This window comes from Cavia porcellus, unplaced genomic scaffold (genome assembly GCF_034190915.1).
Source record: "Cavia porcellus strain 051 isolate PalLab524CR breed Dunkin Hartley unplaced genomic scaffold, mCavPor4.1 scaffold_6, whole genome shotgun sequence".
Taxonomy (NCBI): Eukaryota; Metazoa; Chordata; class Mammalia; order Rodentia; family Caviidae; genus Cavia; species Cavia porcellus.
In genome coordinates, this window is record NW_026947489.1 from 64163058 (window position 1) to 64190922 (window position 27865).

The 27865-nt window shown below is 37.9% G+C and overlaps 1 protein-coding gene across 1 annotated transcript in view; it reads left to right on the plus strand.

Annotated features, from left to right (window-relative positions):
- Positions 1-899: 899 nt before the first annotated feature.
- Med13 (mediator complex subunit 13) overlaps positions 900-27865 on the plus strand; it is a 98490-nt gene continuing 71524 nt past the window's right edge. The window contains exons 1-3 of the mRNA XM_063250879.1: positions 900-1669; positions 3709-3943; positions 12302-12470. Coding sequence (XP_063106949.1) covers positions 1607-1669; positions 3709-3943; positions 12302-12470 — 467 coding nt within the window. The 5' untranslated portion in view covers positions 900-1606. The remainder of the gene's footprint in view (positions 1670-3708; positions 3944-12301; positions 12471-27865) is intronic.

The window sequence follows — 27865 nt, forward strand, 5'->3', positions numbered from 1 at the left end:
TACAAACATTAAACACCTACTGTGTGCTAGGAACATTTTCAGGCAATAGAGAGACAAGGTTAAGTACCAGGCTTTGCGACATAAGTGCAAAAGCGTATCCCCCCCAAGGCCCTTGGTTTGACCCCCAACACCCCAAAAGTGAGAGACAATGATAAACAATGCAAAGTGCCTGTTCTCATGAAAATTACACTCTATGGAAACTTAATAAAAAAAATAAACTCTATGGAAAAAGATTGGGTTTCAACTGCTCCTCACGATAAGAGCATGAGGTTATGATGACAACATTAGCAGATAACTCTTTTCAATGCTTTATCTGTGCCAGGGCTATGTGCTTCACTTGCATTAACTCTTCACACTGGCCTCTAAGATACAGGGTACATTTCTTCCCTTTTACAGATATGGAAACTGAGACACAAAGAGTTAAGTGACTGACTTTAGCTTTGAATCTAGGCAGAGAGACTCTAATTCCCAGGCTTCTAACCACAAGACCATATTGTTTCGTTTATGTTTTCTTTATATCATAACTTTTAAGTGGTTGAGTCCTGTCTTTATCTGGATCCTCTGGCTGCCAGTTTGTAGGGTCCCCCAGCCACCTCCTCGAATAAATGTGAATGCCTTGGCATTCTGGCCAACTTTTCTCTTCCAAAGAATTCAAACTGATTTCCACGAAATTCTCACAGATTTTTGAAGCGAATCCCCTCCCTGCCAGGAGAAAGATACAGGCCAGGGCCCAGGTCATTTTCCACTGGCTGGGGCACCCAGCAGATGGCGCTGTCTCAGTAGCCACCAGCGGGCTGCCGGGTCCCCGGGGCTCACCGCCTCGTCCGAAAGCTTCCCGGCCCTCCCTCCTCGCTCCCCCTCCCAACGGAGCCCGGGCCCACGTGACCTCTAGGCGGCCAATGGGCGAGCAGGGAGGGCGAGCTGGTCCCTGTGGCCGCCATTAAAGCGAAGGGAAAACCCGTGAATTCGGATTAAAGGGGGAAAAACACCGCCCGCTGGGCCCACAAAATGGGGGAAGACTACGGCGTCCAGGCGGTGAGGCCGCGGCAGAGCCGACGTTAGACAGGCTCGTCCTAGGGACAACACGAAGACACAGCCGGAGCATGGACGGACGCCGCCAGCACCACCACCACCTCCGCCACTGAGGAGACTCTGGGCTTAAGGACATCGCCGCTGCCCGGCCGGCGGCCCGGCTTCTCCGACTCTTTCCCTTCGCGGGCGCCTTTTTACCCGGGAGAACCTTCCCGGGCCCTGGGCTCTGCGGACTCGGACTCCCTTCCGATTCTTAATTGTGTCATTTCTTATTTTTCCCGTGGAAGGGACCCACGTCGCCGCCGCCGCCGCCCCCTAGAAGGGAGACGCGCGTCCGCGGGCTCCGCAGTCCGCCCGGGCGGCGGGGGGGTGGGCGGGGAAGGAGGGAGGGCGGCCAGGCGGCGGCGGCGACGACGGCCTCCTCCTCCTCCTCCTCCTCTCCCACCGCCCCCCAACCACCAGCACCAGCACCCCTCCGCCCTCCCCGGTGTCTGTGTTTCTCTCTCTCTGGTCGGAGGCGGCGGTAATGGCGGATGGTGGGTTGTGGCGCCGGCGGCGGCTGCTGTGAGGGACGATGAGTTCCTCCGTGCCGAACGGGGCCAGCCTGGAAGATTGTCACTGTAACCTCTTCTGCCTGGTGAGTGGCGGGGCGGCGGGCGGGGGCCGCGGCGGGCGGGCGCGCGGGCGGTGGGTGGGGGAGGGGGCGCCCTCGAGGAGCGCCCGGGGCCGTGGGGGAGGGGGCCGGGTCTGAGCCCTGCCGGAGTCCCGGCCCGAGTCCCGGCTCGGGCCCAGCCGGCCCGGCGCCCTGCGGGCTCCGGCGCGCCCGGCCCGGCGCCGCTCCCCTCCGCACTCCCGGGCTCCGCTCTGTGGAGGTTGCCCTCTTTTCTCCTCCGGCTTCCGACTTTTTTTCCCCCCTTTCATCGTAGTTCTTGTCTCCAACTTGGGCACTTATCTGGCAGGACACTTAACGTTTACCTCTGAGTTTTTTTGCTTAACTCTCCCTTTTCTCCTCGACCGGTGTAAACTCCTTCACACTATTGTTGCCCCTACTCTGTTCGCCACCTTATCCCTTACCCTAGTAGTGTAGCTGTCCGTAATAAACAGGACGCCGGAACTTAGGCATTAAAACCTTTTCGGTTTACCAGTTTTCGTGTGAGTCAGACTAGTAGGGCTTATTTTTTTTTTTTTCTTCCTCACTCCCTTGGGTGATTTCATATCTTTCTGTGAAAACCGGTAAATGCAATTGCATATTTTTTTAAGTTTTAAAAACAGTTTGCTATTCAGACAATTTCTAGCCATCTTGCTTTTATTAGAACATTATGTGAGAGTGGAGGGACTAATAGAAGAGGTGCTGTGGTTTTGCGCTGAAAGTTTCTATAATTGTCTGTTTTGGTTGCTTTTTTAGAGGGTTTTTAACTGGCTGCTCCTTGTTTTATTGAAATGAAAGGTCTAGGGAAACTAAATGTATGGATGACAATCGCGTAGGTTATTGCCCCAGATCTAGTAATACCCAGCAGTTAAGATTTGCAAAATTACCAACTGTTGCAAATATCTAGTCCTGAGTTGGACAGTAGCTTAGTTTCATCAGTGATTTAAAGTCTTAAGTGATTTTTTTTATTTTTTTGTTTCCTGTGCTAGGAGAAGTATTAAAGAGTATATGATAACTTTAAGTGAATCAAGTGGGCGGAGCACAATTAGTTGGGAAGTGTTAAGTGCCAGTCGTCTATCAGCAGTTTCACTTTTGGCACTTTCTGCTTTCTACCTTTAAGTTAAAGAATCCTGAATTCCTTTTGTTGACTTTTCATGTGCTCCATGAAGATCTTTAATGCACCTTGTAAACTTTTTTTTTTTTTACAATGTCCACTAATCAGCATGTCTTCAGATATACTAAGACACGCAGCAAGTTTAATATTGTAGTGTTCTGTAAATTTATCTGTTTTTGGTACTTTTAGGACCAAGGTTCAAGCACAAATCTGACAATTCTTTGGGAGCAACTACAGTAATTTGACTTTTACTAGAGAGGAATGAGTGTCTGTGATGAATTAACAGGGAATTTTTTTTCAGGAATTATTTGAGTGACTTTTTATTAATTTTCTGTTCAGTTTGATACCAGGGAACAAATGTGACCAGCATAGAGTGGAGTTGAGGACAGAAAAGAGATATGTTACACTCAGTTTATAATATATATTTTTTTACTTTTTATGTGGACAGAAACACCTTCAGAGTGTACTTTAGTACATGTTTATATTTAGCTTTTTTATATATTACTACTTGAGACACTTGGTGTGCTATTCAATAACATGTATTTTTCAGTTCTTTTTCTTAATTCTTGGTAGCTGAATTATCAAAATTAATTAATTAATTAATTGTCTTTTTGAGACAGGGTCTTGCTATGCAGTTCAGGCTGGCCTGGGACTCACTTTGTAGCTCAGGCTGTTGTCGAACTTACAGCAATACTCTTGCCTTAGCCTCCTGGGTCTAGAATTACAACAGTGCACCACCACACCCAGCTTATCAAAATTATTTAAAGGAGGATGGGGGGGTCATAATCTGCTTTATGTATTTTAAGCATGGATTGAAAAATTGTAACATCTTAATGAAATCAGGGACTTTGTGTGAGCAGTTTTGATATCATGTTGATATATGATAATAAAGTATCATGCTTTCTTTCTTCAGGCTGACTTGACAGGAATTAAATGGAAAAGATACGTATGGCAAGGCCCAACTTCTGCACCTATTCTGTTCCCAGTGACTGAAGAAGATCCCATTTTGAGCAGTTTTAGTCGCTGCCTTAAGGCAGATGTACTTAGTGTTTGGCGGCGAGATCAAAGACCTGGAAGAAGAGAATTGTGGATATTTTGGTGGGGGGAAGACCCCAATTTTGCTGATCTTATTCACCATGACTTATCAGGTGAAAAGCAATTTATCTTTTCTAACTAACGGTTGAACAACATTGTCTGTATTTTTCCCAGTATATTTGTATCACTAGTTAAGGTGTTACTGTGTTTGGTATGACACCAGGTAAAAATACAGCATGTTTTATTTTACCATAATTATTTTATTTTACACCTGTGTTATGAGAGGCTTTTAAAACTTGTAATAGCTATTACTGAGCTTCCTTAATTTTTCACAGGCAATTAGGGGCCAAGGGAGGCATGTTACATTAATTTAAGAAAAATGGAATCTTGGCGCATGAAGTTTTTAACAGTTATGTAATAGTTTTGGAGCCAGGTGTAACACCTTTGAGTCAGTTCTGCCACTTTTTTTTCCCTATGAGTACACAGACATTGTAGAAGTATCCTGAAAAGTAACTTTATCTTGTATGTTTTTCAAAGTATATAATTATTTTGTTATTGTTAGTTATTGTTATTTAACATATGCTAGAATTTTGTTATTTTTGGAAATGCTTTCTTAGACACTGTTAGGACAAAGATGAAATAATATGAGACAAGTGCCAACCTGAAACTTTTATAGGATATCAGATCATAATCTATAAAGTTATATGGAAATAATTTTATTGTGAGCAAACTTCTTGATTTTTAGGACCAAATACTATTTTAGAAAGAGAAGTATAACTGTACATGTAATTGCTGAAGCTTATGTTTACTTTAGACTCTTGAGTGAGTTTTGACTCAATCTTACATGATAGGAATGTAAATCATTAGTTGTGTGCTACAGGGAGCCAAATACTCACAAGTTAGTTTGATAATGAATCGTGACAGTTAAATACAGGCTTTTTAGATCGGTTTTTAAAAAGCATTCTCATTTGAAATTGAATACTCTGAGATTCCTGTTACTGTGTGACCTGTAGGTTCTGTTTTTATTTTTGGATGAAAAGTAATCCAGGTGTCAGTATCTTAAAGTGGTACTTAGTAACATCAACACATTTATGTGGGAATATGTGTGTTATATTTATGTTGATAATTGCTCTTATTTTGTAATAGATACATATTTCATTGTGGTTTTTTTGAAAGTGGTTGTCATTCTTATCTAATAAAGCTTTCTAACTTTTCTGTCTTTCCCAAGAAGATGCTTCCAGGGAGAGTCTATTCCTTAGTTCTAAGTATGTAGTATATAATTCTATATATGTAGTACGTACGTATCTGTAAGTATGTACATATATATGTCAAGGTATAAAATTCCTTGGAGAATTTTACTACTAAGATTGTGCTTTCTATTTGTCATGCTAAAAGCTAAACCTACTAATTTCCTTTTTTTTTTCACCAATTTTTGAGAATGCTTATTTGTTAATCTTGAAGTGATTATGAAAATCACTTTGCTAAAATGTTTGGAAACTTTGTGTGTGATGCTAGGGATTGAACCCAATGCAAGCATAGTACCATTCAGTTGTATTTTTAGCCCACCATATGGAGACATTTGATAGGGCTATCTGTAAATTATTGATATACTGAAATTTTTGATGAAAGAATTGTTAATACTGTAATCCTACTGGAGACCAGGATGCTTGCCTAGAATGCACAAAACCCTGAATTCATCCCCTGCACCAGATGCACGTGCGTGTGCATATGTGAACAAAACTATAATGCTGACTCCTGGCTTTGGTCTTTATAATAAAGTTGGCAGAGCTTGTAAACCTTTTTAAAAAAAAGACTCCATGAAATTTTGTGAAAATTAGACAATTTTAGATATTTAGTTTTACCATAGTAGGACTAACTTGTGAAAGTTAAAGCCTGTTAAATGTGGGCTGTTTTGATGTATGTTGTGAAAGAATTACGTTGTGTTAGGATTGTTTTCTTTTAGGTTTCGGGTTCTCAGATACGTTTTCTCTTCTGAAACTGGGTCATGGTTTCTAAACATTTCTTCTTAGTTAACTTTGGTTTTCAGTGTAATTTTTGAAAATAATAGTACTCATATTTTCAAATAGATGTTGATCCTTGAATGTGATGAAAATGATTTGGGGAGATTAGGTTTTAATTGTCAGGTTTTGCTGGATCCTATTGAATAATAAATAACTTCATACTTTATCAGTGGGAATTATATAAAAAGTATATTGAAGTACAATTAAGATCATTATGTTTAAAAACAAGTTATGTGATGCATATTTACTGTTCCAAAATGCTATTCTTTTAGTTTATATAGTCAGTGGTATTAGCTTTTTTTAAGTTTTTAAAATTTAACTTGTTTACTTTAGAATGCTCTTTCTTAAATCAGACATATCTTAAAGAATAATAAGATCTTTTCAGATGGAGTATATTTGTCTTGCTCTTTTCTTTGCTCTAGGGACACCGTCTGCTTCCCTTTTGGGGTAATTAGTCCGCCTCTGTCTCTCTAGCTAACCCCTTTTTCATTTTTTCCCATCTGTGGCACGCTATTCCCTTCTTTTAAACTCCCCTGAGAAGAGAGCAGCTGGACAGTAGGGGTGGCATCAGCTGCAAGAGGCAATCCTGAGTTCCAAGTAGAGGTGTAGCACTAGGGAAAGGGGAACCGGAAGGACCCAGGTGGTTACTAAGAGCTTGTTAATTTAGCTTGAGCCTGTTCTTCATAGGCAGTGTCCTTCTGTTTGGTTTAGCACCTACCACATCTTTTTACTGAAATGTTTGTGATCGTGATGATAAGGTATTGCACTTTTTGGAGGAGGGAGGCATTCCTTTTTGCAAAGATTAACAGTCTTAGTTTTTCTAACTAAAAATAAAAATATAGAATTGCCTTCAGGTAACCCTTATGTCATCTATAGTATATTTTTAAAAAGTAAACTTTGTTAGGATAGTTTTAGATTACAAAGAAGTCACAAAGTTAATACAGAATTCCTGTATAATTTCAGTTTCCTTTATCATTAACATCTGTTTTAGAATGGCATATTTTTCACAACTAATGTTGATACTTTCTTGTTAACTAATATGTATGAAATACACACACTGTGTCACACATATTTTATTTGGATTTTCATTTTACTTAATATCTTTTTTCTGTTCAGGGAGCCCATGTTGGTTGTCACATTACATGTAGTTGTCCTGTCTCTTTACACAGTTCTAGATTGTGACAAATTCTCAGACTTTCTTTTTTGATAATTTTGATATTTCTAAAGCGTCCAGTCAGGTTTCATAGTGCTTGTTAAATTTCACCTTCTCATATTACTTAGCATTTGTTTAGATCACCTTCCTTTCAAATTTTGCTGATGTATGGAAATAGAATATTAATTATTCTGTTGCTAATTGGTAAAATCTGTTGCAGCGTACCAAATCTGACTTAGTTTGTACTTTAAACCCTAAGTTATTTATTTTTGTGCTAATAGTATCTGTTTAGCAAAGTATTGTTCAGAGCTTTGGTGAACTTTGGGTTGGAATTTGTACTAGTTGGTATAATATTTGTATATAATATTACAAAAAGATATTTGATAGAATTTTTTACTTTTTACTTTATTTACTTTATTCTCTCTAGGAGAATGGAATATTTAAATCCATACTGATATGTTTTGTTAAAAAAGATTAAGGAATAAAACTTTATGGGTAAAATTAAAGTTTAAACAACTTAGTTAAGTGGGAGTATGATGGTGGGTGGCAGATATAATTGGTGGTGGGAAAATCAGCTGAGTTCCTGTGGTTATAAGTCTCCATAGATAGGACTGATTGGTTAAGTGTAGTGTTTTTTTGTTTCAAGCAAAATTAATTTTTATTAGCATGTCCTTGGAGAAGTATTTTTCTGTGGATATTTATTGTATTCAAACCTTTTTGATAATTTTATCTCTGTCATTACTAGCTTTATTCTTTCTCTTAAAAACTCTAGCACCTGGCAGGCATGAGGTTGTGAGTTCAGTCCCTGGTACAAAAAAACAACAACAACAACAAAAACCCTCCAACATTGTCATCCTTAAAAAAACCCATAAAGTTAGTCTGTGTTAAAATTCTCAGAGAAAACTGATAGATGTACCTTGAACTAAAAAACAGACTCAATTGGTGCTAAAAATATTAATTTTCCTGACTCTTAGGATCTCTATATTGGATTGTAGCAACATATCCACAAACTTCTATTACAGCAGAATTCTGTCAGTGTGTACACCCACATTAATGCGCTGTTTAATTTTTTAATACTTGGTTAATAGATATTAATTGAAGTAAATTTAGCTGGACTTGGTGACACTCACCTGTAACTTGTAGCTTGAGACGTACAGATTGAGACAATAGGATTGCAAGTTCAAGCCCAACCTGGACAATTTCGCAGTAATAGTTATTATTATAGTGATTTTTATTCGTCAGGGATGGTTTTTACTGGGATTGACAGATAAATAGCAAACATGCATAGAAATTTAGTGGGCAGTTGTTTTGTAGCTCAGCCTGGTGGTACATTTCCTGTCCCAGCACTATGGGAGGATAAAGAATTCAAGCCTATTCTAGACAATTTAGTGACTTACCAATACTCAGTCTCAAAATAAAGAGTTTTTAAAAAGCCTGAGGATGTATCTTAATGTGAAGAGTGAAGGCTCTGGGTTCAGTCCCCAGTACCAACAGGAAAGCAAAGCAAACAAAAGGCCCGAGGTAATCAAAGGAGTTAATTCTGTTTTCTTTTACAGGATTTATTCATTGCCCAATTCTTTGTATTGGCCAGTCTTGTAGACTGTTTCATTTCTTCATTTTTTTGTATTTCTTCTGTATATTGTTTATCCTCCTAGCCCCATTGGTACTGGGGATTGAACCCAAGGCCTTTTCTTACACTAGGAAAGGATAATACCATTGAACTATAGTTCTAGCCTTTTTTATTTTTATTTTTTTGAAAAAGGTCTCACTAAATCGCCCAGGTTGGTCTTAAACTTGCATCTTCCTGCCTTAGCCTCCTAGATAGCTGGGATTGTAGGCATATTCCACCATCTCTGGCTTGTTCTGTCCTTGAGTATGAAAGTGTGTCTTGTAGATTTTCAAGTCAAAGATAATAATAATATGAGGCTGTTTCTAAATAAGAACTTTCCAAATTTTGCTATTAATGAATGATGTCACGAATTTAAGGCCCTAATATTCATTGAATGTATGATTTATGAGTGGGAAATTACTGCATAAGACAAACTCTGATTTAGACATACCTGCATTTCTTTTAGGAAATGTTTAGTAGTTTCTATGTGCTAATTTTTGAGCTGTTTCATGCACACACACACGCACACGCACACGCACATGCGCACACACATACACAGATATATGGGAGGTACTGAGGATTGAGCACAGGGCCTTACAAATTAGACAAGGGCCCTGTCCCCAGCCCCTCAGATTCCTTATTTATCAGCTGATTATCATGTAACTATTTAAAGATAGCAGTTTTGGCCTGTTCTGTGTTTTTAGAGACTCTGTAAGTCAGGCTAGCTTTGAATTCAGACTGAGTAGCCCCGCCTGACCTCAAGCTTAACAGCAGTCCTCTTAACTCAGTCTCCTAAGTGCTGAGATTGCAGGTGTGTACCATCTCACCTGGCTTTTTCTCTTTTTTCCTTTTCTTTTCGGAGACAGACTCTCCCTGTGTAGTTCAGACTAACCTTAAACTCATTATATAGAACAAGCTGGCCTCCAACTCAGGGCTATCCTTACCACTTTTGAGAAAAATGTTGAGTACTAAGTGTATGAATTTTAAACTTTGTTTTTTTATTTATGGAAAATTATTTTGATGATTTGTGACACATTTTAGCACCACTATAATCTATACTCTGAAACAAGTATGGTATCAAATTTAGCATTTGAACTTTAGTGTTATTACAATTCTTCAAATAAGTACTTTGTAAAGTTTTCAGATAAAGCTGATAATTAGAAGTTTTAATGCACATAGTAATGTTAAAAGTATTAAAAGAATTGAAACTTTTTTCCTCTGGGAATATAGATACAAGGAGCAAAAATAATTAAATGCACTATGCCAACTTTTCCCACTAGGCTTTGTTGATTAAATTTCAAAGATAAAGGTTTGCTATGTGTTCTCTAATCTTTCCCCTCCCAGTTATAATGCTAGTGCTGAGATTCAAAGATCTCTCTTTAATTCGCTTAAGAGGTGCATGCTACTATATTTTAGGTAGATCATGTTGCACTTTCATATCTCTCAGTACAACATATAAAAAATATTACAGTTATTACAACATTAGGCTATTAGAATTCTGGCTCAGTCTTGTTTCTGAGTGACACTTCACCCCAAAACAGACCAAACCTTTAGACTTTTCATTGAGCATTGTTAGGATTTACTGTTTCTTCAGCAATGAAAAATGAAATGCTGTTACTTTAGTGTAGTGGTTCTTTATTCATTTGCTGTAGAGATGAAAATGTACTTCAGGGACTTGCTGACTTTAGAATATTGCCCCATAGCTGAGCAAGGTGATGAACAGCTGTAATCCTTGGGAGACTGAGGCAAGAGGTTCACAAGTTCAGCCTAGCCTGGGAGAATTTAATGAGATCCTGTCTCGGGATGTAACTCAGTGGTAGAGCACCCCTAATACCACTCTTCAGGAGTAGGCTTCTTCCCCAGACTCAGGTAGATTGTACTTTGTTTTATGTATAACTCCTGTTTAATGTTAATGCGAATCGTGTGCATTGAGGGACCTGAGATGGCCCCTGAAAACAAAGTTCCCGTGAGTTTCACTAGATAAAACTTTGGGTAATAAGGAGGAAGTGTCTGAAAATTTTCTTCTCCCATCTCTTCTGAGACAGAATCTTGCTATGCGTGCAGGCTGGCTTTGAAAACTGTAGCCCAAGTTGACCTTAAACTTGCTTTGATCTTCCCTCCCAAGTGCTGGGATTATAGGCATGCACCACCAGGTCCAGTTTGATTGATTTTCTAAACCCCATTTAGTATTTTTAAATCATATAACTAGGTTTAACTGAAGTAGTTTTTTTTTTTAATCACGAAATTTTTAGAATTTTAACAAAATCAATATTAACCTTTGTAGTGGCACAGAGGTTTAAGTGCAGTTAAAAGTCCACTGTCATGCTTTTTTTAGTTAATGTTTAGTCTGCCCATTTGTTGTATAAATTTTGAATATAGAGCATGTGTTACTGTTTTTTAAATGGCTTTTTGAAACAGAGTCTCTCTCTGTACTCTCACCTGGCCTGGAATTTGGACTCAGACTGACCTTCAACTCTTGATATCCTACTTCAGCCTCTTTAAGTGCTAGAATTATGTGCATACACCACCATGCTCAGCTTAAACTTGTGTTCTCTTAGTTCTCTTAATACATGTCTGCTTTGGGCCTGGGGATTTAGCTCAGCAGCATAAGCGCCTGCCTTGCAAGCAGGCAGTCGTGAGTTCGATCCCCAGTACCGATAAAAAGGAAAAAGACAAAAAATAATACATGTCTGCTTTTATTCAACTCTCACAGTGTATATATTTTTCTATCCATTTAGTATATACATGTTTGAAATAAAGTTTTTGTCATATATTTTTACTTAATTAAACAAAATTGGTTTATTTTTAGGAAATGTTTTCAAAGGTGTGTAGGCTAAAGGAAGGTGCTCACTTATATTTGAAAGCAATTTAAAGTATGAAAAAATTTAAAAGGCGCTGAGTGCTGTCGTAGGTTATAGGATGTTTTGTAACAGACATGAAATGTATAGGGTGAAAATTTTTTTGAGCTACATCTAAAATTAGTTCAAAATGACTTACTTATGTATTGCTAAGTTAACAGTGATTAATGATTTGCTGCCAAAATTGAGGCTATAGTTAGTAGTGATTACTATAACTTAATATGGCAGAAGTGCCATTTTATATATAAATCTTTAAATTTCTCTCCCAGGTAGAGGATTCTGTATTCAATAATAATGGGAATCATTTGGTTGAAAAGAGATCTTAAGGTGGCTGATAATATACTATTTGTTAGGCTCTGTGCCAGTAGCTTCCTTCTTATTCATCACTTAGTTTTATAGTTGAGTCATGGATTAGAATGCTGATGGACATGAAATATTTTGAGTTTAATTATTAACTGGCTAGGTTTTTTTTTGGCAGGTTGAATGATTAGAGGAATTAGGACAAAGTAACAAGTGAGTTAGAAATTGGCATCATAGATAAAGAATGTGTTTAATATTTTCCAAGTTATACAAGCCAGTGACCTTTTTATTGATACAGAAATCAAGGCAGTATGTTTATGGTAGCATTATCATATTTTACATTGTGGGAAAATAATTACCAGGTGGCTTAATAAAATGCATGACAATTACTCCTTTAATTTTTCTTAAGGAGTAACAGATAAACAATACTCTGTATTGAAGTGATAGAGTTTAATGTTCGGAGGTAAAGTAGGGCTTATGATGTAGAGTTTGAAAGTGTTTATTTTTTGCTTCCTTCAATTTTCTTTTAGAAGAGGAAGATGGAGTGTGGGAGAATGGACTTTCCTATGAATGCCGTACCTTGCTTTTCAAAGCAGTTCACAATCTGTTAGAACGGTGTTTAATGAACCGAAACTTTGTACGTATTGGCAAGTGGTTTGTAAAGCCTTATGAAAAAGATGAAAAACCTATAAATAAAAGGTAAGCTATCTTAACTCTTTCTTGATATTTGTTTGTTCATTTTTGTGACTTCACAAGAGAAAGTGGGATGAAAAACAGTATTTTATAGACATGTTCAGAAGATTAACTTTGGCAAAGCAGTGTAACCTCATTCGTTCGTTCTTTGTTTCTTTCTTGTACTGGGGATTGAACCCAGGGCCTTCACTCTGAGCTACTTCCGCAGCCCTTTTTATTGAAGACAGAGCCTTGCTTCATTGCTGAGGCTGGGCTTAGACTTGAGATCTTTTTCTGTTTGCTGCCCATAGTCCCAGGATTGCAGGTGTATGTGACTATGCCTCACTTCCCAACTAATACTTTAAAAATGTTTTGAGACAGGATTTTGCTGAGTTGCTCCTTCTGCTATTATCTCCCAGAGTACTGGGATTATAGGCATGCATACCACACCTGGTTTGTTTGTCCACTCTCCTCCTCTTTTCTCCTGTCCCCCTCTCTTCCTCTTCTCTCCTCTCCTCTTTTCTTTTGTCTCACTATGTATGTTTCTCTGTCTGGTGAAGCTTCTGGGTTCAATTGATCTTTCCACTTTAACCTTCCAAGTAACTAGTACTATAGATGTGCATCACTGCCCAATTCAAGTATTCTGTTTTGTTTGACTACTTCACTCTCCCTTGTATGCATCTCAAGAATTTTCTTGCAACAAGAATAGATTGAGGTTTAATACAATGGATTAAATTTTGATTTGTGATAAAATATAGAGAGCAGAGGCTTATAAGTGAAAGTATAGGGGGAACTGATATGGACACAGTACTCCTGTCAATATTATGTAATAATAACACTTTTCTTTTCTGAGACAGCGTCTCCGTAGTCTAGACTGACCTCAAACTTGTAGCCATTCTCTGTCCTTAGCCTCCCGCTGGGATTGCAGATGTGTGCCACCATACTTGGTTGTAATATTAACACTTGTTATAACAGTGATATGTGATTATGATTTAGGTTTAGTTAACCCTTCTTATTCCCAGTCTTGTCTTTTTTCTTTTCTTTTTGGTGGTATTGAGGGCTTCACACATTCTAGGTATCACCCTATTACTAAACTACAGCTATATCCTTTTTGTTTTATATATATATTTTTTAATTTTTTACTTTATTTAAGGAGAAAAAGAAAAAAAAGCAGAAAAAGGGTCCAAGTTATACAGAATTTCAGAAAAAAAATAAACAGGAAATCACTAGTTAATGGATTACATATTGTCATCTTAGAAATATTTGTTCAAGTTACAAAATTAAAGCATATAAAGTGGACATTCAAACAGTGAGACTGCAAACAGTTCTGTTCAATGATCCAACAAAACTCAGTAATATCATTGTCTATCTTATAAACTTAAATATACATGCAGTTATATCGTTTAGAGCACTTTCTTTTCCACAATAACTATTACACATTTTGGATTTTATTGCTCCCACAGTTCTTATTACTTTTTTTGGAAGAGAGTAAAACCAGATGTGACATAACAGAATAGAGTCGGTTAAATCAAAAGGGTGGACATAATAGATAATGTAAAAAAACATAATACAAGGTGATCAACAATGGTTACCATAATGCCTCCTGCTACCTCAAATAGAATTGCCTATATCATCAGTTATAGTAAGATTGAACAAAACAGTAAAGAACAAAGCCAACAAAACCAAAACATTTGAGACATTATAGGTTTTCAAAAGTAGATAATAGTCAACCAGAATGGTCATAATGAATCCCACTATCTTCACAGCTGTTACCTAAACTTTCAAACTTGGTACTATTGAGCAAAACAGAATAGAGGAACATCAGTCAAAACAAGATGGTGAGAGCAATACAGGGCCTCAAATCAAGTTAATAGAAAATCAAAGTGGGTTACTATAGTATAGCCTGCTATTTTTTTATTTATTTTTCCCTTAATTAAAAGGATAAAAATAAAAAAGTAAATAATAGAATGTGGAGATTGAGATAAAAGAGGGCATAACAGCGAAACAGCGCAGATCAAAACATAACCATTTAAGCAAAAGTGTTTCACCACAAGATAATCCTGACATAAAGTAGTTACCATATTGTCTCTTTCCTTGAAATCTTTGAGTATAACTTCATATACTGTAGTATCAAATATATCAAAACAATGTAAAACCATTCAAGAGAATGACAGTATTACAGGGTATTTAGAATCAACTAACAGAAAATGAACAATGGTTGCTGTATAATCTCCTTGTCTATAAAAGTTTTTGTTTGTACTATCACATATAAAATCCAATGAGATACAACATGTTAAGACCTATGGAGACAGAAGAACAAAAGCTTGATGAGACTTCAAAACAAGATGATACTAAATCAGCATTACAAATTATGACGTCGTTTTCTCAAATAGCTGTTCCCATCATCCAATCTTCTCTGCCCTATTTATGTTGAGCTCTTTTTCTGTCATTAGTTGTCAGTTTGTCTTCTTCATTTTGTTTTCTGCTCCATTCATTGTGGCCTCTCTACCACTATTTCTGGATTCTTCGTATTTTTCTTTTTTAGAATATCCTGCAGTATTCTCTGTAGAGTTGAATTGGTGATTGCATATTCCCCTAGTTCCTCTTTATCCTTGAACGCACCTTGTTTTTCCATCAATTTCCAGGGATAGTTGTGCAGGATATATCAATCTTGGCTGGAGGTTATTATCTTTCAAAGCTTGAATTATTTCCCCCCATGCTCTTCGTGATTTGATGGTTTGTGCTGAGAAGTCTGCTGTAATTGTGATGGGTGTTCCCTTGTAAGTGATCTGTTTCTTGTCTCTGATGGCTTTTAATATTCTGTTCTTATATTGGATTTCTGGTATTTTGATTATTATATGCCTGGGTGTAGCTCTGTTTGGGTTGTAGGTGGCTGGGGTCCTGTATGCTTCATACATCTGAGTATCTTTACGTTTTGCTAAATTAGGAAAATTCTCCTGGATTATTTCAGTGAGTAGCTTTTGTAGTTCATTTGTTTGTGTCCCTACCTCTTCTTTTATGTTCTTAATTCTTAAGATATAGATCCTCTTATCATCTTCTAGTCTTTGTATTATTGCTGTTTGTTTCTTTGTTATTTTTAAGACATTTTTCATTTCATTCTCCAATATTACATATCTGCCCTCCAGTTCAGATAATCTATCCTTAGTTTATTTCAAGCTGTTCTGCCAGTTTTCGATAGAGTTTTTAGTTTCCTGGTAATCTCTTTGAACCTGCTTCATGTATTCTATGTTTTCTCTATTTTCTCCATCAAACAATTTTCCCCTTTTTTTCTGTTCTTCCATTCCACCATCTGCTTTTTCTTGGGTGGTGCTTAGCATTTCTCTAACTATTCTGCTTCGTCTTGCTTCAGATCATTAATAACTTCATTCCTGAACTCATCTATGAGGCTCTGGAGATAGCGCTTTATGTCTATTGGTGCCGTGTCTGCTATTGCCTGTTTCTCAGGATTGGGGGCCGAGGAGCCTTTCTTGTTGCTCCCTCTTCCCATATTCTTTGTTCCTTATATATGCAAGCATATATAGAAGGCCCAGCTTCCTTCCCTGTCGGCCACAGTCTGATTGAATTGCGCCGGCTAGGTGTTCCTGCCCACCTCAGCGCACCAGGGAGTTACGGACCAGGCAGCCTATCCGGGGCCCGCCCCTCCAGGTCAACCTACCGAAGGCTTCACTGCTGGGGTGCACCTCTAGGCGCTGGGACCTGGGTTGTGTTAGCCTACTGGATCTCAGCCAGCAGCGTCACGTAAGCTAGGCACTGCCCACCAATCCCGCTTTGGAAGGGGATATGTGACTGAAGTTACTACAGTGCCCTGTTCCCGGCAAGTCTGCGCAGTCCCAGAATGTGCTCCGTTGGAGCCTCCTAGACCATGAAAGAGTCCCAGGTTCCCTCACTCACTGCAGGTCGTGCATGGCTCCCCGCCCGTCCAGCTCTCAACTCCCGTTCACCGATTCCCGTTCTCAGAGCTTTCTCGCGTCTCTCTTCCTGCAGCAGTGGTGGCAGGAAACCCAAATAGCGGCTTCCAATGGCGCAGGCTCCAGTTTCCATGCTAAGGCTTTATCTGTTCCTGTTATAGCACCAGGATTGCATTCCCAGTTGGTTTCTCTTAGCCCAGTTCATTCTTGGGTCAGCAGGGTATATCTCCTCTTGCTAAGGATTCCTCACTCCGCACCATTCCTGGATTCTAAGCTGGGTCTTGCAGAGAGCCTCTGTAGCTGCTGCTATCTGTCTGCCATGTTCTCCCGGAAGTCCTTTTTGTTTTATGTTGACACAGGATTGCTAAGTTGTCCAGACTGGCCTCAAACTTGAACTTGTGGTCCTTTTGCTTTAGCCTCCCCAGAAGCTGGGATTATAGATGTGTGCTGCCTTGGTTGGCTTTTCCCTCTTTCAGTTTGCCTTAATTAAAATAATTCAGATTTGTATCCTATGTAAGCCACATATACTTTTGGTGACTCTGTAATTTTCTTGATCTTTGAGTTAGGCAAATTTATATTACTGATTAGTAGAATAGTGATGATAAGAGCATGGGAGATAGATACAGTACTTTCTCTTATGCAATTAAAGCTTCAGGGTACTTGCTTCCTGTGACTTAAATAATGTAAGACATTGCCAGATTTAGTCTCAAACAGTTGTTAAATTAATGAGGCTTCAGGATGAACTAGTGGCAAATAAGGTGGAGTGGGAGAAAATTAAAGCAAATTTGTTCTGAGTGACGAGAAGATTTGAAGTAAACATTTGGTTGTGATTGTAATCATTGTAGAGATGCCATCTTTCATGTCATGTGTACATATCCTTATTATGTGTACACCTAGACAATTATCAAGCTTTTTTTGTTTTGTTAGTTTTAATGTTAGTAGACTAGATGAACAGATTAGCCTGGAAAAATAAAAAGTTCTTTCATTTTTTCTTCTGAAAATTAGCAAACTTTTATCATTGTCAAAATAACTATACAAATTAGGAGTGCGTTTCATTGCAAATGGCAGGAAAACCTATCTGGCTTACATAAGGATTAATGTTCTCAATAGTAAGGAATCTGGAGGTAGATAGTTCAGAACTGGTGTGTGTGGTCATTAATAAATGCCAACGATTCAAGGTTCCTTGAGTTTCTTTTTCTTTTTTTTTTTTGGTGTCTGGAATCACCTTGCACTTGCCAGGCAGGTGCTTACACTGCTGAGCTAAATCCTTGGCCTACCTAAAGTTTCTGATCCTGCTGTATTTAGCCTTTAGTTTTATCCTTGATCTGTCCCGCGGATTGGTCTGTGGGCCTCGCCTGGAGAAGGGACGGGGATGGAGGCTGGGCAAGAGAAAAAAGAGATGGAGACAGGATGAGATTCCAGTCGAGTCTCATTTATTCAGGAAGTGTACATGGCTTATATAGAGTCAAAGGGGACGTGGCCTTACAGGATGGGCCAGCTTGGATCTTCTCATATGCAGTGGGCCTATCATACTAGCAGGAAGTCATATGTAGGCACATAGATAAGCAGATGTGATATCAACAAGAGGGGATCATGGGAGATGTAGGCTGAAGCGGGAAGGTGCTCATGTCATACGCACTGTAGGCAAGGAGAGGATTATGGGAAATGTAGGCTGACACACAAAATACCCTCAGGTGGGAGGGGCAGGGCAGCAGCAGGCATTCTGAGCCACTCCCTACATCCCCTCCCTTATTTATATTTTTTGGCAATATGGCAGGCCCTGGGAGGACAGCGCCTGTCTTGGGTCAAGGACTCCTCATATGAACCCAATTGAGCCATATCCGTCGTGGGCCTGCAGGACAGCTGTTGGTCCTGGGCCTGTCTTAGGTAGCCGATTGGCGCTACATATGTGTTCTAGTTGCCCGTCTCTGGCTGCCTGTCCAATGCCTCAGGGCGTTTGGGTCATAGTATCATGTGGGCAATTGGTGGGTGTTTTTTACCCCCGATAAGTTTGTTGTTCTGCCATTTCCAGCTGGTGGTAAGGTACCTGAATTCAAGATCTTTGTGAATATTGAGCCTCAATATCTCAAAGTAGATTTCAGGCAGGAAGAGGAAGGAAGAGAAATAAGGAGTGGCACCTGGGTCAGAGAGAAGATTCTGTTCTCTAAACACGTTGCTTGATGTGTCTGACCATACTAGGAGAAACAAATTCCCTTGTTCCCCCAGTATGGGGGATCGAACCAGGGCCTTTGCAATGCTCTACAGCTCTACAGTTATCCGTCCATCCACTATTTGTGTGGTACTGGAGATTGAAACAGGGCTCTTGCAGTGAGCTATATCTGCAGTGTGTTCTTTTTTGTTTTTTTTTTTGGTCTTTTTGAGACAGGGTCTCACTATGTAGTTCAGGCTAGCCTTGAACTCACTTGGTAGCCCAGCATGACTCAAACTCATGGTGATCCTCTTTCCTCAGCCTCTTGAGTAGCATGATTACATTCATTCACCACCATGCCTGGCAAACTGTCTTATGTTTGTGTTCAAGTAACTTATTTTATTTAATAATGAGCTTAAAGTACGAGAATTTTGATAGTTCAGATGTGCCAGAAAGAAACCATAAGATACTTCCTTAAAGTGATCTTTTTAGAGAGAATATATCCATAGAAGTTATGATAGTATAATTCTATTTTATTACATATGTTCCTTGACGTAGGGCACTGTTAACCCTTGTTATTTGAACATATCATGTCAAAAATGTTTAATACAGTAAAGCCTGCTGCATGTAATAGCTTACCCTATCCTGCCTTAAAATTACTCTAAACAATACAGCAAAATTGGACAATTGTATCAGAAATGGATGGCTTTCAAAGCCAAAAATATTGTTAGCCTGAAGTATATCTGGGGTTTTTTGTTTTTGTTTTGTTCTGTTTTCCTTTTGAATTCAAACCCAGGGCTTGGTTCACACTATGCAAGTGTTCCTCTACTGAGCTACATCTCCAGGGAAGTGTAGTTGGATTTTTATAGAAAAACTTCACCGGTTCCTGATTTTTGTACCTTTTGGTGATTTATCCCTAGACTGTCTATCCAAAGTGAAATCACCTCTTCCAGCCTTCATTAATTTTGTGTAATCCATTGGGGAAGGGATAGTAAGCTGTTTGAACCCTTTCATTCTTTTTAACCAATTTGGACTAGTTGGTTTGCAGACATATTTCTTTATAGTCATTTTGGGAATTCTTGCCTTTCTGTTCATGTTGGATCCATTAGTTCCTAGATTCCATTTTCCCTTTAAAAATTTTTTTTTCAAACAATTTCTTGTTTCAGTGATAACCATCCCCTAATACTTACCTGACAATGCATGGGAAATGAGACTTGAGATCCTAAATGTATTACTTTTTTGTTGATTGGTAGTTTCTTTCCTTTTTTTTTTTTTTTTTTTTTTTTTTTGTCCTTTTCTTTTTTATCGGTACCAGGGATCTAACTCACGACCACACACTTGCAAGGCAGGCACTTATGCCACTGAGCTAAAACCCCAGCCCCTTGATTGGTAGTTTCAACTGGCTATAGAATCTAGGATTGGCAGTCATTTTTTTTCTTAGACATCTGGGTGCTAAAATACGGATTGGCAATTCTGCATATGCACAGCTTGTGTAGTTTCAGAATTTACTAAGGGAAAGGTAGGTCTTGGCCATTTTTATCTGTCACTATTTGTACTTACCTCTATAATCACCTTGCTGATTTTTTCCAGAGGAGTCCTTTAATGCCTTTATTGGGGAGAATAAACTTAGCTGCCAGTTGGGATAATTTTATCATTCTTGTAACTATACACCTCAGCTTTTTTTTTTTTTTTTTAAAGAGGGGCAGTTTGAGACAGAGTCTTGCTTTGTAGTTCAGGCTGGCCTTGAATTCAAAGTAACCCTCCTGTCTCAGCCTCCCTTCTGCTAAGATTACAGCATATACCACCATGCCCCTACTTCAGCTATATCTGAGATCTGTGAGCTTTGAGTCTCTTTGAGTCAACTCAGATGTGAACTGGAATGTTTCAATGGTCCTGGAAGAAGTTAAAGACAGGTTGTCTGTAAAATTCTAGAGTGAATTTGGGAGTCCAGCTTACATTTTAAATTTATATTCCTTCTTTTTTCAGTTATGTATGTACATCTTCCTTCAGAGAGATACCAGTGCCTTTAGCTTCCGAGTCACTATAGGTGGGATTCTGTGCTTTGGTTCAGTTTGCACCTTGATTTCATTCCCTTAGTCTTTTTTTATTTTTTTGGTATGGAGGATCAAACTCATGACCTCGCAGTTGGCAGACACGTGCTTATACTGCTGAGCTAAATTCCTGGTCTACATTCTTTATCTACTAAGTCAAATGCAATTTTTTTCCGTTTGGAGACAGGGTCTTACTATGGAAGTTTTTCTGCCAGTGCCATCCTGTTTTTATCCTGGTAGCTTTGTAATATTTAGTTTCATGTTTGGGATTGTGATACTTTAGTTTTCACTGTAAAAGTCTTTTTCTTCATTATATTGATTTCTAAGGTTCCCATTTTTTTTGATGCTATTGCAAAGGATATAGTTTCCCTAATTTCTTTCTTGGTGACTTTGTTGTGTCCAGGAATGCTATTGATTTTAGAGTGTGACTTTGTAGCCTGTTATGCTACTGAATTAGATTACTTAAATATAGACATTTTTTGGTGGAGTTTTTGGGGTCTTCTATTATATCTTCCTTTCCTTATTCTTTTCATTTCTTTCTCTTGTCTAATTGCTCTGGCTAATGGTTCCTGTACTGTATAGAACAGGAGTGGTAATAGTGAGTATCCTTGTCTTGTTGCTGATTTTAGAATGTAAGCCTTCAGTTTTTGACCATTTAGTATGATGTTGGTTGTTGGGTTTGTTATAGATGGTTTTTATCACATTGAGATAAAGACCTGTTCCCAATTTCTGTACAGTTTTTATCATATATGGGCATTGGATTTTCTCAAAAGCTTTTTCTGCATCTATTGAGATAGATGATTGTGTGGTTTGGTTAATTCTATCAGAGAATTACATTTATTTATTTTTGTGTTTATTTTAAAGAGAATAAAACCAAGCAAAATAAAACAGAATAAAGCCAATCAAAACATACCAGTGTAAGTGACATAGGTCTTCAAAACAATAAGAAATCAACAATGGTTACCATAATGCCTCTTGCTTCAAGATAGCTGCAGGTATCTGCAGATATAGTAAAAATCGAATAAAACAAAACAGTAGAACCGATTAAAAACAAAAAAATGAATGCAGTAAAGGACTTCAAAACATGATAATAGTAAATCCAAAATGGCTACCATAATATATCTTGTTATCTTTAAAATAGTTGCTCATGCTGTCGGACAAAACAAAAGAGAATAAAACCCAATCCAACAAAACAATGAATGTGGTACAGGACTTCAAAACAAGATAACAGGAAATTAACAGTATCTGCCACCTTCAAAAGGAGGTCCTTCCTTGCATATGGTAGCTCCATTGCATATTATTATCCTCTGAATAGATGATCAGACTACTGGCTTTAAACCTGCAAAGTCTGTGAAATTTTAAACACTACAGGCATTAAATCATATTTTCCCTCAGTAGTTGTCACTGCAGCCTATGTGCCTATGTTTCTCTGGATCATCCAGTCACAGCAGCAGGTGGAAGGTATTGATTGGCTCTTCTTGTTTCCCAATCTGCAAGGGGCTTGTAAGGGGCTGGCATCTGGTTATACCCCCAGCTTCTTGTGCATGGCGCCAATTTGCAGGGAGGGCTTGCTTCTTGGTGACTTCCTGTTCTGTTCCCTCATGGTCCACAAGTAGTACAAATACCACTCATGTAAAAAGGCTGCTGTTTGGCTGTCCCCTCAGGGGCCCGCACATGGCATTGATTCGCAGGGAGTCTGATTTTTATATGTTGAACTATTCCTGCCTTCCTTAGATGAATTCTGCTTGATCATGGTATATGATCTTCTTGATGATTTATTGCATTCTGTTTCTCATATCTTAGTGATAATTTTTGCATCTGTGTTCATTAAGAAGAAGGTTCTAGTTCTCCTTTTTTGGTTGGATCCTTCTCTGGTTTTGGCATCAGGGCAGTGCTTACTTCCAGGAATGAGTTTCTGAGTTTTGCTTCTCTCTTAATTTCATTAAAGAGCTTGAGGAACAGTGGTGTTAGATTTTTGCTAAAGCTCTTTTAGAATTCAACTGTTCTTGTAGAATCTATCATGACCAGGTTTTCTTTGTTGGTAGTTTTTTTTTAATTACTTCAATTTCATTGACTGATACTGATTTAGTTAGAATTTTTATATCTGTTCAGGTTTGGTAATCATATATATATATATATGAACCTGTCCATGTCTTCTGGTTTTTCCATCATATTAGAGTACAGTTTGTTAAAGTAGGTGTTCTAAATATCTTCAGGGTTCATTGTGATTTCATCCTTTTTATTCCTAATTGCATGTATTTGAGTTCTTCCTTTGTTTGATAAGGTTGTTTAAGGATTTGTCTATTTTATTTAATATTTCAGAGAACGAACCCTTTTACTCATTGATTCTATTGTTTTCTTAGACTCAATTGCATTAATTTCTGATCTTTATAATTTTGTCCCTCATAGGTGCTTTGGGTTTTACTTGCTGTTCTTTTCTAGAAGGTTGAGTTCAATATTAGATTATTTAAATTGTCTGTTTTTCTAATGTGAGAATTCACTACTATAGATTTCCCTCTAGGACTGCTTTCATTGTGTTTCCTAAGTTCTATTATGTCATATTGACACTATCATTCAATTGTAGAAACTTTTTTTTCTTTTAAACAGAGTCTTGGTGTATAGTTCAGGCTGTCCTTGAACTCATTGTATAACCCAGGCTGTCCTTAGAACTTGTGCCATTCCTTTTACCTCAGCCTCCTGAGTGCTAGGATTATAGGCATGCACTACCATCTTCTTTATTTTGATCGGTGACCTATTGGTTGTTCAGAAGGGTGTTATTTAATTTCCATGTCTTTATGTAGTTTATGTGTTTTCTTTTGTCACTGATTTCAAATTTCATTGCACTATGATCTGATAATATGCATGGGATAATTGAAGTTCCTTTACGTTTATTTGTGTTCCATGAGCTAGTATGTGGACTATTTTGGAGAAAGTCCCATGTACAGCTAAGAAGAGTATGTATTCTGTAAATATCTACTAAGTCCATTTTTTCAAAGGTTTGGGTCAGCTCTGATATTTCTTTGTTGATTTTGTATAGTTGATTTGTTTGACAATAGAGAGTGAGGGTCCTCTATTACCATTGTATTAGTGCTTATCTAGTTTTTTATATCTGTTTTATGTAGCTGATGTATAGGTAATTTGGTAATTTGTATAGGTAATATTTATGATGCTATTTCCTCCTCTTGGATTGTTTCTTAACAGGTATGTATTGACCTTCTTTGTCTCTTCTGATTAGTCTTGGCTTCAAATTTACTTTGTCCCCAAATAGAATAGCTACTCCTTTTCTTTTTCAGATTCCTGGCACATGGAGTATTGTTACATATCCCTTAACTTTCAGTCTGTGAATTTCTTTTTGAATGAAATGTGTTTCTTATATGCAGTATGTTGTTGGATCTTGTTTCTTGATCCATTCTCCCAGTCTTGTTTCTTTTGATTAGTGAATTGAGACCATTTGTATTGATGGTTATAACTAATATATAGTGACTTGCCTTACTTGATGGATTAATTCCATTGAGTTTCATGGAATTGTCTTTGTTGTCTTTTGGAATAGACTTTAGAACTTCTTGTAGCACTTGGTTTGGTGATTGTGGTTGTGAATTTCTTAAAGTATTATGGAAATATCATCTTCAATTTTGAAAGATAATTTTGAGGGGTACATCAACCTTTTTTTTTTTTCCCTAATCATAGCTATTCGAGTTCTGTCTGCCTCATTTCTCTGTCACATCTTTTTCCATTCTTGGAAAGTTTTATGCTGTTATTTCTGTAAATGGTTTTTTTTTTTTTTATGTCCTTTATGCTATCTTCTTTCTGGTTTTTTCCTTCATTTTGATTAATGTTACTCTTCTTTGCATCATCTAGCAACTGGAGGATTGATTTTTGGTTGTCCTTTGTTGTTTTTAAGAACTTTTTGATTTGATGATCAATAAGAGCTGATACTCTTTTTTTTGAGGCACTGGGAATCGAACTCTCAACCTTGTGCTTGCCAGGCAGGTGCTGTACTACTGAGCCGTATCCCTGGCCCTGTAGATCTGATATTCTGTCTTCACATTGGTTGGATCAGCTGGGTAACCTTGCAGTAGAATTTTAAATCTGGATATCTATTTTATAGAATCCAGGTCTTTTCTGTGTTGAGCATTCATGATTGCTATCACTTTACAAAGCTCCCCTATTTTTCATCTGTATCTACTCTAAATTTATTTATTGTGTCCTTCAATATGGTCATCATCTCTTTAATTGTCTGCATAGATGTTTCTGATTTTTTTTCCTAGAGACTCATTAATCTGCTTTGTTACTTCTGCTATCATTTCAAAAAGTTCAGCTGAGTGGTTTTTGATTACTGAACCACTTCTCTTGGATTTGCCTTGGTTGAGCTGGCGGTCTCAGGTTGCATCTTGCGTCCATGTTTTCTCATTTTCTATTTTTTAAAATTCTGTTTTCTGCATTGATCCTCGCAAACTACTTATGACAGGTAGCTTTATTACTAGTATCAAGATCTCTTTAGGAAGAAATGACTACTTTTCAGAGATATTTTGTAGGTATAGCTGGGTTTTGGCTTTTGAGTTTTGTCTCATGATCCTGCCTCTTCAAATTATTAAGGATGAGAGGTAGCTACCTTTTTGGCCTACCACCTAGTTCTTCAGTACTACCTTATGGTGTTCTGACCCCCAAATATAATTTTGGTCTTGACCTACAAGAAAGGACAGCTGACCAAAATAATGTCATCTTGGCTAAAATAGTAAAATAAGCAATAACAATAGCATCAACCACAGTTTAGGAAATTACACTGATGACTGTTAATTGTTACCTTTAACCATAAGTGCAAGATTTATAGTTACATAATAAAATCTAAAATCAGGAAATTCTGTATCATAAATATTCACTTAGTAGAGAGATTTTACCCTCAGGAGAAAATTTAAAAGATAAGACAGAAATAAAAGATTAGAGGAAGGCTGAAGGACAAAGAAGATTATCCAAGCTTGGAACCAGTAAGTAAGACAGGAGGGAAAAAAAGAAGGAAAACAAAACAAAAACTAAAAGACAATGTTCACATTCATCAAAACAAAAAAAACAAAGAAAAAATTTTTTTCTGTGATTTGAAGCATGTGATTATCTTCTGAGGTCTGCAGTTTTGTGGTACTGTCCAGGTCAGGGCCTCTCTCTGCTGCTACTGGCAGATACAGGAGGCAGGTGGTGCTTTGAACTCCACACAACTTCAGACTGATTTGGCCTCTGGTAGTGAAGTTGAGCTTTGAGTTGTTTGACTGACAACACCTTTGGTGTCTCTTAATAATCTTGTTCAGCTCACTCACCCTGAATGTTTTCTGCTGTTGTCCTTCACCTAGTCACTCATTTCAACACTGGGAACTCTGGTGATGCTAACCCATCCACTGCTCTGAGTCCCAAGCTTAGTTGGCTCCTCTCTAAAGTGACATTGGCCAAACACTCTGTGGGACATTGCATACACTTGGACTGGAGTCACTCACCAACTGCTGCAGATCATAACATTTGCTGCTCCGTTCTATGGGTGTGTTTCTCCCTGGAGGCCTTTGGAGTCACTTGCCCTCAATGTATCTGTCTAGATTTGATCCTCCCCTCTTACGCCACAAACCAAAGCCAGGGCATGTGTGCAATTTGCCCCCCTTTTTGCTGAATTTTGGTCTGTCTTTTCACTTTCCCTGTGGCTACTGAGTAATGGAGATGGATTATAGTGCATGAAAAATATGAGACAGATTGGGAACTCTGTAGACCATTATGTCTCCGGCATTTACATCTTTTTAAAGTGGTAGAAAATAGTAAAAACAAAATACGTAATAACAAAAAAAAGGACACTTACAGAGGACTTGATGTTACCCAGAATAATGATGTTACTAAGAATTCTTACTGTATAATATTAAGTATATTCTTACTGAGTAGAAATATATACAAGGTAGAAAGTACAAGTAGATATACAAATAGAAATATATACAAGATAGTGCTTGAGATTTTAATACAGTTCTTTTGTTTATATAGCTATATTAAAAATGCCTGACATTGATAATACACCTGTAAAAGTGTAAGTAAAAAATTTCTCTGAAGGCTGCAAAAAACATAGATTAATGCAGTGATTCCCAAACTCATCTGCATATGTAAATCACTTAAAAAGCCTCAAAAGATTACTGATACTTGTGTCTTAACTTGAGCATGTGACCTAGGCAGAGGATAGATCCCGGGGCTTTTACACCAAGCTAAGATTGCAGATATGTGCCTCCATGTCGTGTTCCAAACCTGTTTTGTTTTTTATTTTGAGATAGTTTTACTGAGTTGCTCATTTGCTCTGCATATGGTTCAACTTGGATTTTCCTGCCTCAGCCTGCTAGAATGCTGGGTTCATCATGCCTAGTTTATGCTTTGGATATTTTAAGTTAAAAAAATTTTACCACTGAGCTAAATCTTACCCAACCCAGGCTTTGGACTTTTTAAAAGCCCCTGATGTGTAAGACAAGTTTGGAAACTTGAATGCATGAAATAAAAATATTCAGGGAATTAAAATGACTTTTCTTATGAATTATAGTGTAATATATATAACAAACTTACCATTTTTCAGTGTAAAATTGACACTAGATAACATTCACATTGTTCAGCCATCACTACTATCTCCAAAACTTTGTCAACATCCCAAACTGAAAATCTGCCCATAAAATAATAATTCTTTCTTTGTACTGTTCCACCCCTGCCCCACCCCCTGCCACCCTTGCCTCTTGTAACCATCATTCTTTCTGGCTCTTGTGAATCTGAATGTTTCACATATTTCACATAAGTGAAATTATGTAATAGTTACTCTTTTGTGTTGGTTTATTTCACCTTGAGGTTTATCTGTGGTTACAATGTGTGATAGGATTTCTTCAAAAAATTTTTAGGCTGGGTGCTGTGGTGCGATACCTATAATGCTAGCACTAGGGAGCCTGAGGCAGGAGGATCACCATGGGTTTGAGGGCAGACTGGGCTACATAGTGAGTTCAAGGCTGTACTGAACTATATAGTGAGAAACCCTATCTCAACCCCTCCCTGCCAAAAAAAAAAATTAAGAATTTTTTAGTACATTTTTGCCATGCATAATAATTACATTTATCTTAGGGAATTGATCCATAATACATAACACATTTTAATTCTTTTTACTTCCCTTTTATTCCCTCTTCTTCCATCTCCTGGTCCCCTTCCCATTTGCAAATATATTTTTTGAAGGCTAAGTGTTGTTCCATTATACGAGTGGATAATTGCTCCACCTTTTGGCTGTTGTGAATAATGCTGCTGCTA